Source organism: Triticum aestivum, chromosome 7B (genome assembly GCF_018294505.1).
Source record: "Triticum aestivum cultivar Chinese Spring chromosome 7B, IWGSC CS RefSeq v2.1, whole genome shotgun sequence".
In the NCBI taxonomy this organism is placed as follows: Eukaryota; Viridiplantae; Streptophyta; class Magnoliopsida; order Poales; family Poaceae; genus Triticum; species Triticum aestivum.
The window spans coordinates 642,302,212-642,316,459 of record NC_057813.1 but is presented as its reverse complement, the minus strand read 5'-3'; the positions used below and the strand labels follow the sequence as shown (position 1 = coordinate 642,316,459).

The window sequence follows — 14,248 nt, the reverse complement described above, 5'->3', positions numbered from 1 at the left end:
TTCGTGTGGGTGAAAGATGGACAAAATTGTTGCTCCAGTCAAATTACTGCCTCATACTAAAGTCTTTGGAGTTTTTTTTTCTAGCGGAGACTGATACCGCGAAGAAGGTGCTTCTAAGAGATTTCATTGTAATTCTTTGTTTTAGGAGTTACTTTGTATTTTTCTTGGATCTTAGATCGAAATCATTGTATCTGTAATCTATTATATAATTAAAACATAAGTCAAACAGGACACCATGTTCATCCACATATATTAAATTATCTCAACCTTTGATTTTAGAGATGAACGACTAAGATTTAAAGATTAAACGCTACATATAAATATTGTGTATAACCTTTTTTTTGAAACATAGGAAGTCTGTTACGTATATGTTTTTTTAGCACTCACGTACATGTTTTATGGTAGAAAAGTGCAAAGCGTAATTGCGTAGGCAAGAAGACTTGCAAGTTTACAGCCCCATAGTACGTGCAATTAAGAAGGCATGTGATCTATTCCAGTTCGGATTCTAATAGGACAAGAATTTGACATATATCATGTATAGGACAAGGAGATGTACAAGAAAAGGTGACCAGCAAGTTTAATGAAGGAACAGTCCCATCAAGTCTTCTTTCTTCCCTCAGATAAAAAAGGTACAGCCCGACCACCCCAGAATAAAAAGACGAGCCCAATTACAATACGGGCCTTAATGCCCCATTTATGAAAAATAATCAGTCCAGACTCCACCAGCTTTAGTGCTTCATAATTTACACTATGGATATATAACAAACTTTTTTAGAAAAACTTTTTGTACTAAATAAAAGGAACAGATGTGTTCATACATGGAAAAAGTGGGTAATAGAGATTATCAAGTACATACAAGTTAGATCCAAAATACATACATGTGAACATCTAAGTGAGACCCAAAATAAATGCGTGAATAATGTACATGAATGAGTAAACTACACATCCATTTCAAAATACAAGACATATAACTGAACTTGCAGCCAAAGTTTTCATAGTTTGACCACTAATATAATCAACATTATATGGGTTGAATAGGTAAGAATAAAACTATTGTATTGAATGCGAATTTTTTATTCATATATGCCATTTTTATATTTTTTGAAGTATTACAAATGAAAACCATAGCTGAAATTGTGAATATGAAACTTTAAATATTCAAGTGTGCCATATATTTTGGAACATATAGAACACTATATAATTATATTAGGAGAAGGACACATACAATCATCATGAAAAAGCCAGAAAAATCTAGGAGAATCTATGAGAGTATCCCAAGTATCTTTGTTTGATGACTTTATCATCACAATAATTGTGTTCAAGGAGACTAAAAGAGCGACGAGCAACAAATCGAGTCAAATTATATATTTGGAAAGAAATGAGGATGACGAGGGAGCGACAAATACAACAATCATGGAGGAGTGGTATAGCTCTAGAATATATATGAATATGCCAATTATGTATGCTTGATGAGTTTGTCTAATTTTTTACTAATAAATTATGCCTACATTAGGATGATGGCACAACTAAATAATGGATTTACTATTGACACCATAAATACAAACATCAAGATGCAAGTGCCAGTAAATTATATTTTCATTCTTGCATTTTTGTACTAAATAATGATGATACATGTTCTTTTTTACAATGAGATTCAAAAAAGAAATAAGACATGTGAATTCTTTTGTATAAATTAAGTATTTTCCATAAAATATAGTCATGAATACACAACGTACAAAACACGCTAATGATGAGACAGATGGAGGAAGTTAAAAACATGTTCAAATGTACGACATCAATATTTGATTTAGTTCTTGACAAAAAATATTTATAAATTTCTTAATATCGTAAAGAGTTGGAAGAATGTGCTTTGCACAAAATTCTAACATCAGCTGCAATAATGTTTACTTGTCCAACGGAAAAAGTATTAATTTATCAATGACTTACTTGCTATACAAACATTCAATATAGCATATTCATATGAACCTAATGATCAAATTTAGATCTGGAGACAATATAAAAATTAAAAATAGCATGCGGACATATATTTTGAAAATCTAGCCATGCAAATGCGCGGGTCGCACCGCTAGTTGTTATGAGTATGAATAAAATTACAGGTGTTTCTAAAAAAAATATTAGCAATATTAAGATTGCCCCCACTTTTTATTCACTTTATTACTTCTATTCTAGACCCTATCCCTATGGTTTATTCTTATGAAATATCATATAAAATAGAAGGTATAAGAAATGGATATAATGAAATTCTTGATTCGATCTAACGATCTAATTTATTTGATTAACGGATCAACAACCAAACCACCCCATTTTATGAAAAAGAAGGAGCACGGTCTTATTTGTAGTCCTAAGTTTTATGTTTCTCATCTGACTGGTCTCGATGGGAAAATCGTTGAAAAAAAAATGGAATTTGCATACAGTAAAGAAAGGGCTTCCTATTTACTCAAACTTTTATAGAACTCTGAAGAACGAAATGAATGGCGCTAGGAAGTTCATACTGCGCAACCGTACCGATGGATCTTTATTCCACGATGGCGTATGCCACTTATTATTCATAATGGATAGACATAGAATTTAGTTGCGTACACTGCGCTGTGGTAAGCTAAGCTCAATAGTAAAACTAGGCAGCGAAATTCTTCTGGGAGTAGCAGTCAAGGTTGTCGCCGTAGGTGGTGTTGAGCATGTCGCAGTAGCGCTTGTAGTAGGCGATGCGGTCCGCGTTGGGGTCGTTTGGCATCTGGCCCATGCCGCACTCGACCCCGCCGTTGATGATGTTTGTGATGACGCCGTAGCCGGGCAGCCGGCCGGCGGCGTTGTCGGCGTCCGTGGGCTTCCAGTTGCCCAGGATGACGTTGTGGCAGGACGGCTTGGGCGACTGCTCCGTCATCCAGTACCAGAGGGCCGTCTGGAAGGAGACCACCGGGTTATTGGCCACTATCTCCGGGTTGCTCTCCAGGGGCTGGTTCAGCGCGGCCCCGGCGGCCCTGTAGTTGGACTGCCCTGTCAACTGAATCGGTCCCCGTCCGTAGTAGAGTGGATCGTTCTTGTTTATCTCCTCTATGAACTTGTATCCCCCTTCTGAGCCTCCTGCATACACATACAGCACAAGCACGACCAATCAGAGTCGTATATGAACTCACTGGAAGACGTACGTACGTTTTGGTGCAGCAAAAAAAGTATGGGTACGCGCGTACCGCCGGTGGTCTCGTGCGAGGTCTGGCCGAAGAAGGCTGCGAGCTCGCGCTTCATAAGTTGGCCGGTGGTGCCGAAATCCGGGAAGGTTTTGGCGGCGGTGATGAAGGCGTCGTACGTATAGAAGGGGTCGCGGTTGGGCAGCATGCTCTCGAACATGGCCTGCGTGATGGTTGAGCCCACGTCCTGGGCCTCGGCGCCGCCCGCCGCCAACGCGAGCAGCAGGATGGCGGCATACACAGCAAGTGGTGACATTGCCATGTTAACTACAGTAACTCTCTGGTGTCCAAGCACACTTGGGTTAGTTACAGGGTTTGCAGCGGTATACTATATATACAGCTGCCCGGTTGGGCCATATTCCATCGTGTACGTCGCGCATACTTGTCCACGAAGAAAAAGTCTGGGACGCGGATGCCGTGTCGTGTACACAGCTCCACTGCACACACACAGACATGAAATTCTCCAGGACGTGTTGGCAATACGCGCAAGACTTCCATGCATGCATGGTACTCCCTCCGTTTCTAAATATTTATCTTTTTAGAATTTCAAATGAACTATCATATACGGATGTATATAGACATATTTTAAAATATAGATTCACTCATTTTATTCCGTATGTAGTCATCTGTTGAAATCTTTAGAGAGACAAATATTTAAGAACGGAGGAAGTACAGTACAAACTTCCAGCAGTCGCGCTTTCTGGACCGTGCGCGCGAGGGCAGAGACTGGTCGTGTGGTGCAGTGGCGCGCGCAGACTGCACCGTATAGCCAGCGTTGGATCGCAAGCCCAGACGTTGACCCAAAGCGTACTACTGGGGATGAACGACACGCTACATCAACATCTACTTCCGCCACACGTTATTCATAACAAACTAGATCTACATATTATTGGCTGTGTCTTCATAAAATGATCTTGGGTGTGATTGTGTAGGCAAAAATTTTGTCTTCCATACACGTATCCCTATAGTGGTAGCAAACATTAAATGCATCTTACTGGGGATGAACTCTAGAGATACTGTAAGGATATTTTTGTGAATGTTGTTTTCACGGGGATGCATGATGCATATATGAACTTAGGAGTGTTCGATTCACACTACTAGAATCGTCTTTTTCTGCCGAGTTTCAAAGAACTCGGCAAAGCCTATATTAGACTCGGCGAACTCTTCGCTGAGTTTCAACTTGGTGCATCACACTTGACTGGATGGGCCTGGCAATCATTAATACTCTCAAGCGCGAACTCAGTGAATATTTAAATAATGTTGGCCAAATTTCTATCAGAAAAAACTCGGCGAACCACACCGTCAGAGGGACGGGCCGTTAACGGACATAACACATGCTGCGATAGTTTGCTGAGTTTTAGTGCACTAAACTCTACAAAGTTTGTCGAATAGAAATTAGCCACGTGTTAGCACTTATTGCCCAGTAGAAAATATATGCCGAGTTCGGTAGTCAGCAGAATTGGGCAAATTGTTTGCTGAGTTTGGAACTCGGCAGTCTCCCATCCAGTAAGGGCCCGTCACGTGGCAATGCATTATTACCCTAAGCCACATTTCGCAGAGTTTGTAACGAACGAAACTGGGCAAATTGTTTGCCAAGTTTGGAGCTCGGTAGTTATCCATCCAGTAAAGTCTCGACGCGTAGCAGTGTGTCGTCATTACCCAGTGCCACATTTCGGTGAGTTTATGGCGAACCAAACTCGGCAAACTTCTATCGATGCGTAGCAGGCTCGATTGTTTGCCTTTTGGCGAGTTCCACAATCGGCGCAATATGGCAGTAGACTGGCATATTGTATGTTTTCAGTACATACGGGAGAATTGGCGGACCTAGAGGGTGTGCCGCCGTGGCACACCCAGCATTTTGCAGACTATTTTCACTATATGTCAACTTTTCCAGATTTTGTTGGTTTTACACTACTAGAACTAATTCAGCTGAAGCTGTACACGTACATGCAAACCTAGCCAATCATAGAAGCAGCTTGACTGTTTTTTCTACCACTAGCAACACTATGTGTGTCCAGCCAAAGACTCCTGTACATACATGAGCCCGGTAGAAGCTAGCTAGATCAATTCCATCGTTCAACTCGACGGAAACTCTACTCTCGTAGATTGCAAACAGAAAAAATGAAAAAAGTTAGGACTCTTCGATCTCTACCACGTTATTATTAGAGACAACTTCGATCTACCATGTGATCATACCTAGTATTAGGGCATTTTCAATGCTGATCTATAAATTTTCTGCCGCATCTGTCCACGGACAAATGGAGACGAGTCTATAGACATGAATGCAGGAGCCGGCCATCCAAACCTAATCACCCGTCTCGATTGCTTGTCTGCATTTTGGACATCGCCGATCACCGTGCTTCCCTCCCCTCGGCCGCTTGCCTTGTCGCCCCATCCCTTACCCGCCTTTCGCCACCGGCCGTCCACCCCGAAATGCTTGCCATTTACCAGCTGGATGCATGGATCGCCCGCATCAGCCGCCCGCTGGTCCGTGGAAATACGACATTGCACCCATTTAATCCCACATGCTTGTTCGTTTAAAGACATAGAGACTATTTATCCTTTGAACAAAACAATCGTCACCGTTTTGTTGTAATTGTAGGACTATTGTTTCTTTCTTTGTTGTACTTGCATAACTCAAGACGAAGTATTGTAATTTCACAAATTCAAAATTATTTTCTAAAACATAATATGCCGAGACTTGATTGAGCTATTTGTGTTATTTTTTGCCATATATGATATGACACCACTAGTAGAAAAGGGGGTATTGGTCCAGGCCGGGTCAGCCCATTAGTCCCGGTTCAATCCAGAACCGGGACCAATGGGGGCATTGGACCCGGTTCGTGAGCCCCGGGGGCTGGCCGGGCCACGTGGGCCATTGGTCCCGGTTCGTCTGGACCTTTTGGTCCCGGTTGGTGGGACGAACCGGGACCAATGTGCCTTGGTCCTGGCCCACCACCATTGGTCCCGGTTGGTGGCCTGAACCGGGACCAAAGGCTTCCCTTTAGTCCCGGTTCAAGCCACAGACCGGGACCAATTAATTGCCTATATATACGCCCGCGAGCAGAGCACTCTCAGTGCTCTGTTATTCGTTGCCGGCGAGGAGAGAGCTTTGTGGTGCTCTAGCTCACCTCCTATGCACACGAGGTGTTCGATGGAATGCCCGAGCCACACTACTTAAGCTTTCTCCTCTCCAAGCTCGATCTTCAAGCTCCATTTTCCTCAATATTTGTCTAGGTTTAGCGGTCCTTCACGTCCCGTCCCCGTCTTCACCGCCGTCGATCGCCCGTGCCGATCTCGTCGCCGGCACCACCGTGGTGAGCCTCTTGTTCTTATCTTCTTTCTGAAAGGAAAAAAAATCTTACTTGTATGTTTATATATATAGATACTTGTATAATTTTCTTACTTTTATTATTGCATCTTATATAGTGCGATGGTTTTGGTATCCGCCCCCGTCGGCCCTCGTCCTGTCTATGATTCGGATGTGGTATATATTATCTATTCATAACTATTGGTTCATCTATTGTTTATGACAATTATGCCGACCAACGTGACATAGATTTTATTTATCTAGGAGGTTGTTGAACCGGAAATTCCAACCGATCCTATTATCGAGAGGTTAAATTTAGTTGAAGAAAAAAACAATTTCTTGAAGGAAAAAATTAGAAAAATTGAGGAGGAGAAGATGATATTGGAGTTGCATGTTGCGGATGTCGTGGATGATCACAAGATCAAGATGGATGCAATGCGCTTGAAGATTAGAAAGATTAGAAAATATGTCATTCATACCGAGGCCTGGTATCATTATGCCGTTGGATCAGTTGTTACATTGGTTGCGAATATGATCGCATTTGTTTTCGCATTGAAATGTTTTACATAGTTTCAATGTATGGTTTAATTAATTTAGATGCTCTGCAGAGCTTTATGTTGTTAGATGAGAACTATGTATGTACTTTGGTTTTAATGTGATGATGAAATTCTATTAATTTGGTCACTTAATTATCTATTCATGATGTTCTGTAATGATTTTTGACACACTAAATTATATATAATGCATGCAGATGAACCGGCAATGGATGTACGGTTCAAGACACACCTCCGAGTACATTAAGGGCATGCATGAATTTCTCGAAGTGGCTGAGGCAAACAAGCAGAATGGTTTTATGTGTTGTCCATGCCCTATATGTGAGAATACGAAGTCTTACTCTGACCGGAAAATCCTTCACACCCACCTGCTTTACAAGGGTTTCATGCCACACTATAATGTTTGGACGAGGCACGGAGAAATAGGGGTTATGATGGAAGACGGCGAAGAAGAAAAGTACGATGACAACTATGTGCCCCCTGAATACGGTGATGCTACTGAAGATCATGAGGAACCAGGCGATGTGCACAATGATGCTGCAACACGCGAAGCTGCTGAAGATCAAGAGGAACCAGACGATGTGCCCGATGATGATGATCTCCGCCGGATCATTGTCGATGCAAGGACGCAATGTGGAAGTCAAAAGGAGAAGCTGAAGTTCGATCGCATGTTAGAGGACCACAAAAGAGGGTTGTACCCCAATTGCGAAGATGGCAACACAAAGATCGGTACCGTAGTGGAATTGCTGCAGTGGAAGGCAGAGAATGCTGTGCCTGACAAAGGATTTGAGAAGCTACTGAAAATATTGAAGAAGAAGCTTCCAAAGGATAACGAATTGCCCGACAGTACATACGCAGCAAAGAAGGTCATACGCCCTCTAGGATTGGAGGTGCAGAAGATACATGCATGCCCTAGTGACTGCATCCTCTACCACAGTGCGTACAAGGATCTGAATGCATGCACAGTATGCGGTGCATTACGGTATAAGATCAGACGAGATGACCCTGGTGATATTGACGGCGAGCCCCCCAGGAATAGGGTTCCTGCGAAGGTGATGTGGTATGCTCCTATAATACCACGGTTGAAATGTCTGTTCAGAAACGGAGAGCATGCCAAGTTGATGCGATGGCACAATGAGGACCGTAAGAAAGACGGGAAGTTGAGAGCACCCGCTGACGGGTCGCAGTGGAGAAAAATCGAGAGAAAGTACTGGGATGAGTTTGCAAGTGACCCAAGGAAAGTATGGTTTGATTTATGTGTGGATGGCATTAATCCTTTCGGGGAGCAGAGCATCAATGACAACACCTGGCCCGTGACTCTATGTATGTATAACCTTCCTCCTTGGATGTGCATGAAGCGGAAGTTCATTATGATGCCAGTTCTCATCCAAGGCCCTAAGCAACCCGGCAACGACATTGATGTGTACCTAAGGCCATTAGTTGAAGAACTTTAATAGCTGCGGAATGGAAATGGTGTACGTACGTGGGATGAGCTCAAACAGGAGGAATATCACCTAAAGGCGTTGCTGTTCGTGACCATCAACGATTGGCCCGCTCTGAGTAACCTTTCAGGACAGACAAACAAGGGATACCATGCATGCACGCACTGTTTACTTGACACCGATAGTATATACCTGGGAAGCTGCAGGAAGAATGTGTACCTGGGCCATCGTCGATTTCTTCCGACCAACCATCAATGTCGAAAGAAAGGCAAGCATTTCAAAGGCGAGGCAGATCACCGGAGGAAGCCTGCCATGCGTAGCAGTGATCACGTACTTGCTATGGTCAATGATTTACACGTAATCTTTGGAAAGGGCCCCAACGGACTAGCTGTTCCGAGTGACGTTGAGGGACACGCACCCATGTGGAAGAAGAAATCTATATTTTGGGACCTACCCTACTGGAAAGACCTAGAGGTCCGCTTTTCGATCGACGTGATGCACGTGACGAAGAACCTTTGTGTGAACCTGCTAGGCTTCTTGGGCGTGTATGGAAAGACAAAAGATACAACTGAGGCACGAGAGGACCTACAACTTTGCATGAAAAAGACGGCATGCCTCCAAATCAGTATGAAGGTCCTGCCAGCTATGCTCTTACCAAAGAAGAGAAGGAAATCTTCTTTGAATGCCTGCTTAGTATGAAGGTCCCGACTGGCTTCTCGTCGAATATAAAAGGAATAATAAATATGTCAGATAAAAAGTTTCAGAACCTAAAGTCTCATGACTGCCACGTGATTATGACGCAACTGCTTCCGGTTGCTTTGAGGGGGCTTCTACTGGAAAACGTCCGATTATCCATTGTGAAGCTATGTGCATTCCTCAATGCAATCTCTCAGAAGGTGATCGATCCAGAAATCATACCAAGGCTAAGGAGTGATGTGGTGCAATGTCTTGTCAGTTTCGAGCTGGTGTTCCCACCATCCTTCTTCAATATCATGACGCATGTCCTAGTTCATCTAGTTGACGAGATTGTCATTCTGGGCCCCGTATTTCTACACAATATGTACCCCTTTGAGAGGTTCATGGGAGTCCTAAAGAAATATGTCCGTAACCGCGCTAGGCCAGAAGGAAGCATCTCCATGGGCCATCAAACAGAGGATGTCATCGGGTTTTGTGTTGACTTCATTCCTGGCCTTAAGAAGATAGGTCTCCCTCAATCTCGGTATGAGGGGAGACTGACTGGAAAAGGCATGCTTGGAAGGGACTCAATAATATGCAAGGACGGATATTCTTGGTCTCAAGCGCACTACACAGTTCTACAGAACTCTACCTTGGTGACTGAGGGAGTCTTGGACTAGGGGGTGTCCGGATAGCCGAACTATCATCATCGGCCGGACTCCAAGACTATCAAGATACAAGATTGAAGACCTCGTCCCGTGTCCGAATGGGACTTTCCTTGGCGTGGAAAGCAAGCTTGGCGATACGGATATATAGATCTCCTACAATTGTAACAGACTCTGTGTAACCCTAGCCCTCTCCGACGTCTATATAAACCGGATGGCTTTAGTCCGTAGGACGAACAACAATCATACCATAGGCTAGCTTCTAGGGTTTAGCCTCCTTGATCTCGTGGTAGATCTACTCTTATAACACACATCATCAATATTAATCAAGCAGGACGTAGGGTTTTACCTCCATCAAGAGGGCCCGAACCTGGGTAAAACATCGTGTCCCTTGTCTCCTATTACCATCCGCCTGGATGCATAGTTCGGGACCCCTACCCGAGATCCGCCGGTTTTGACACCGACATTGGTGCTTTCATTGAGAGTTCCTCTGTGTCGTCACCGATAGGCTCGATGGCTTCTTCGATCATCATCAACGATGCAGTCCAGGGTGAGACCTTCCTCCCCGGACAGATCTTCGTATTCGGCGGCTTTGCACTGCGGGCCAATTTGCTTAGCCATCTGGAGCAGATCGAAAGCTATGCCCCTGGCCGTCAGGTCAGATTTGGAAGTTTGAACTTCACGGCTGACATCCGCGGGGACTTGATCTTCGATGGATTCGAGCCACAGCCAAGCGTGCCGCACTGTCACGACGAGCATGATCTAGCTCTGCAGCCGGACAGTACCCTGGAGGCCGCACTCGAGCCCGCTCCGATCTTCAATTCGGAGCCGGCTGCGCAGATCGAGGACAGATGGCTAGACACCGCCTCGGGGGCTGCAACCTCTGCGGCGATAGAGCCGAACACTAATCTTGTCCCTCATGAAGCCCGTGACTCTGAGGTGCCGGACTCCTTGCCGGACTCCGAACCTCCCGCGCTCCTCCAACCGAATCCGGTTGGGCGCCGATCATGGAGTTCACCGCCGCGGACATCTTTCAACACTCATCTTTCGGCGTCATCTTGAGCTCGCTAAAGTATCTCTCGTTATCAGGAGAGCCCCGGCCGGGCTGCGGTCAGGACGGTTGGGATGCAGACGATGAAGAAATTCAACGCCCACCCACCACCCACCTAGTAGCCACTGTCGACGATCTAACCGACATGCTAGACTTCGACTCTGAAGACATCGACGGTATGGACGACGATGCCGGAGACGACCAAGAACCAGCGCCTATCGGGCACTGGAAAGCCACCCCAACTCACGACGTATACATGGTGGATACACCAAAAGGAAGCGATAATGAGGAACAACGGGACATGGCGAAGGACAACTCCCCCAGCAATCAACCAAAACGGCGACGCAAGCGCCGCCCGAAGCCCCGCCTCGATAAAAACCGCACCCATAAAGACCCGGCCCTAGAGTAGGGCGAAGCAGTGGACGGCAAACACGCCACCAAGCAATCATCCGAACACGGTGAAATTGACAAGCAACCCATCCCCGGCGAAAACAAGAGCCTAGACGATCTCACGCCGAACACATCACCAGAGCATAAGAACCTTCATAAAAGGCTCGTCGCTACTGCAAGAAGTTTGAAGAAGCAAAAGCCGCAGCTCAAAACAACAGAAGACGCACTCAGAATGAGATGGAGCAAAGTACTCAATACCCCAGATAAATATGACGCTAGTCGCCAGGCAAAGAGTTACCCGAAGCGCAAGCTGTTGCCCGAATTCGACGAGGAGGCCTTAGAGCCTCCACAGTCAAAAAAGAAAGAGGCCGCTTGGCCGGATAGACGACCAGATGACAGGCTAAGAGAAGCAAGGGGCTCCGTATACAAGCCGGCACATGATCAGCATAAAGATCCTCGAAAAAAGGATGACCCGGTCAGGTCTATCTACGGGCCAAAAAAGAAGACTCCACGAAGCAACACAACCCGCCGAGCGTTTGAAGACAACGGCACACCCAAATACAGGGGCGCCGCACACCCACTATGTTTCACCGACGAGGTACTGGATCATGAATTTCCAGCGGGATTCAAACCCGTAAACATAGAGGCATATGACGGAACAACAGACCCCGGAGTCTGGATTGAAAATTATATCCTACACATACATATGGCCAGAGGAGACGATCTCCATGCCATAAAATACCTACCCCTCAAGCTCAAAGGGCCAGCTCGGCATTGGCTCAAAAGCCTCCAAGAAAATACCATTGGAAGTTGGGAAGAGCTCGAGGATGCATTTCGAGCAAATTTTCAAGGGACTCATGTCCGCCCTCCGGATGCAGACGATTTAAGTCACATAACTCAATAGCCCGGAGAGTCAGCACGCAAATTCTGGAATAGGTTCCTCACCAAAAAGAACTAAATAGTCGACTTTCCGGACGCCGAAGCCTTAGCAGCCTTTAAACACAACGTCCGAGACGAATGGCTCGCCAGACACCTCGGCCAGGAAAAACCTAGAACAATGGCCGCACTAACAAGCCTCATGACCCGCTTTTGCGCCGGGGAAGACAGCTGGCTGGCTAGATGCAGCACCAGCGACCCGAGTACGTCCGAAGTCAGGGATGGAAATGGGAAATCACGACGCAGAAAAGATCAGCGCCGGAATAAGGAAGATGGCCCAAATAGCACGGCGGTCAACGCCGGATTCAAAAGCTCTCGGTCGAACAACAAAACACTGCCCCTCAAGGACAACAGTGACGAGCTATCCAACCTAAACAAGTGAAGGAAATATGCCCTAGAGGCAATAACAAAGTTATTATTTATTTCCTTATAATCATGATAAATGTTTATTATTCATGCTAGAATTGTATTTACCGGAAACATAATACATGTGTGAATACATAGACAAACAGAGTGTCACTAGTATGCCTCTACTTGACTAGCTCGTTAATCAAAGATGGTTATGTTTCCTAACCATGAACAATGAGTTGTTATTTGATTAAACGAGGTCACGTCATTAGTAGAATGATCTGATTGACATGACCCATTCCATTAGCTTAGCACCCGATCGTTTAGTATGTTGCTATTGCTTTCTTCATGACTTATACATGTTCCTATGACTATGAGATTATGCAACTCCCTTTTACCGGAGGAACACTTTGGGTACTACCAAACGTCACAACGTAACTGGGTGATTATAAAGGAGTACTACAGGTGTCTCCAATGGTCGATGTTGGGTTGGCGTATTTCGAGATTAGGATTTGTCACTCCGATTGTCGGAGAGGTATCTCTGGGCCCTCTCGGTAATACACATCACATAAGCCTTGCAAGCATTACAACTAATATGTTAGTTGTGAGATGATGTATTACGGAACGAGTAAAGAGACTTGCCAGTAACGAGATTGAACTAGGTATTGGATACCGATGATCGAATCTCAGGCAAGTAACATACCGATGACAAAGGGAACAACGTATGTTGTTATGCGGTCTGACCGATAAAGATCTTCGTAGAATATGTAGGAGCCAATATGGGCATCCAGGTCCCGCTATTGGTTATTGACCGGAGACGTGTCTCGGTCATGTCTACATTGTTCTCGAACCCGTAGGGTCCGCACGCTTAAGGTTACGATGACAGTTATATTATGAGTTTATGCATTTTGATGTACCGAAGGTTGTTCGGAGTCCCGGATGTGATCACGGACATGACGAGGAGTCTCGAAATGGTCGAGACATAAAGATTGATATATTGGAAGCCTATGTTTGGACATCGGAAGTGTTCCGGGTGAAATCGGGATTTTACCGGATTACCGGGAGGTTACCGGAACCCCCCGGGAACCATATGGGCCATCATGGGCCTTAGTGGAAAGGAGAAAGGGGCAGCCCAAGGGGGCTACGCGCCTCCCCCCTTCCCCTAGTCCTATTAGGACTGGGAGAGGTGGCCGGCCACCCCTCTCCCTCTTTCCCCCTTGGTAATCCTAGTTGGAATAGGATTGGGGGGGGGGAGTCCTACTCCCGGTAGGAGTAGGACTCCTCCTGCGCCCTCCTCCCTGGCCAGCGCCCCTCTCCCCCCTTGGCTCCTTTATATACTGAGGTAGAGGCACCCCAAAACACACAAGTTGACACAAGTTGATCCACGTGATCTATTCCTTAGCCGTGTGCGGTGCCCCCTGCCACCATATTCCTCAATAATACTGTAGCGGAGTTTAGGCGAAGCCCTGCTGCTGTAGTTCATCAAGATCGTCACCACGCCGTCGTGCTGACGAAACTCTTCCCCGACACTTTGCTGGATCGGAGTCCGGGGATCGTCATCGAGCTGAATGTGTGCTCGAACTCAGAGGTGCCGTAGTTTCGGTGCTTGATCGGTTGGATCGAGAAGACGTACGACTACTTCCTCTACGTCGTGTCATCGCTTCCGCAGTC

General features: G+C 45.5%; 1 protein-coding gene across 1 annotated transcript; it reads right to left on the bottom strand.

Annotated features, from left to right (window-relative positions):
* Positions 1 to 2,510: 2,510 nt before the first annotated feature.
* LOC123161061 (chitinase 8) lies at positions 2,511 to 3,492 on the bottom strand. The gene is made up of 2 exons (XM_044578921.1): positions 3,210 to 3,492; positions 2,511 to 3,102 (listed from the first exon to the last, which is right to left on the bottom strand). Exons 1-2 carry the CDS (start codon positions 3,466 to 3,468, stop codon positions 2,636 to 2,638), a joined length of 726 nt encoding a protein of 241 aa, XP_044434856.1. The 5' UTR covers positions 3,469 to 3,492; the 3' UTR covers positions 2,511 to 2,635.
* Between the last annotated feature and the right edge of the window lie 10,756 nt (positions 3,493 to 14,248).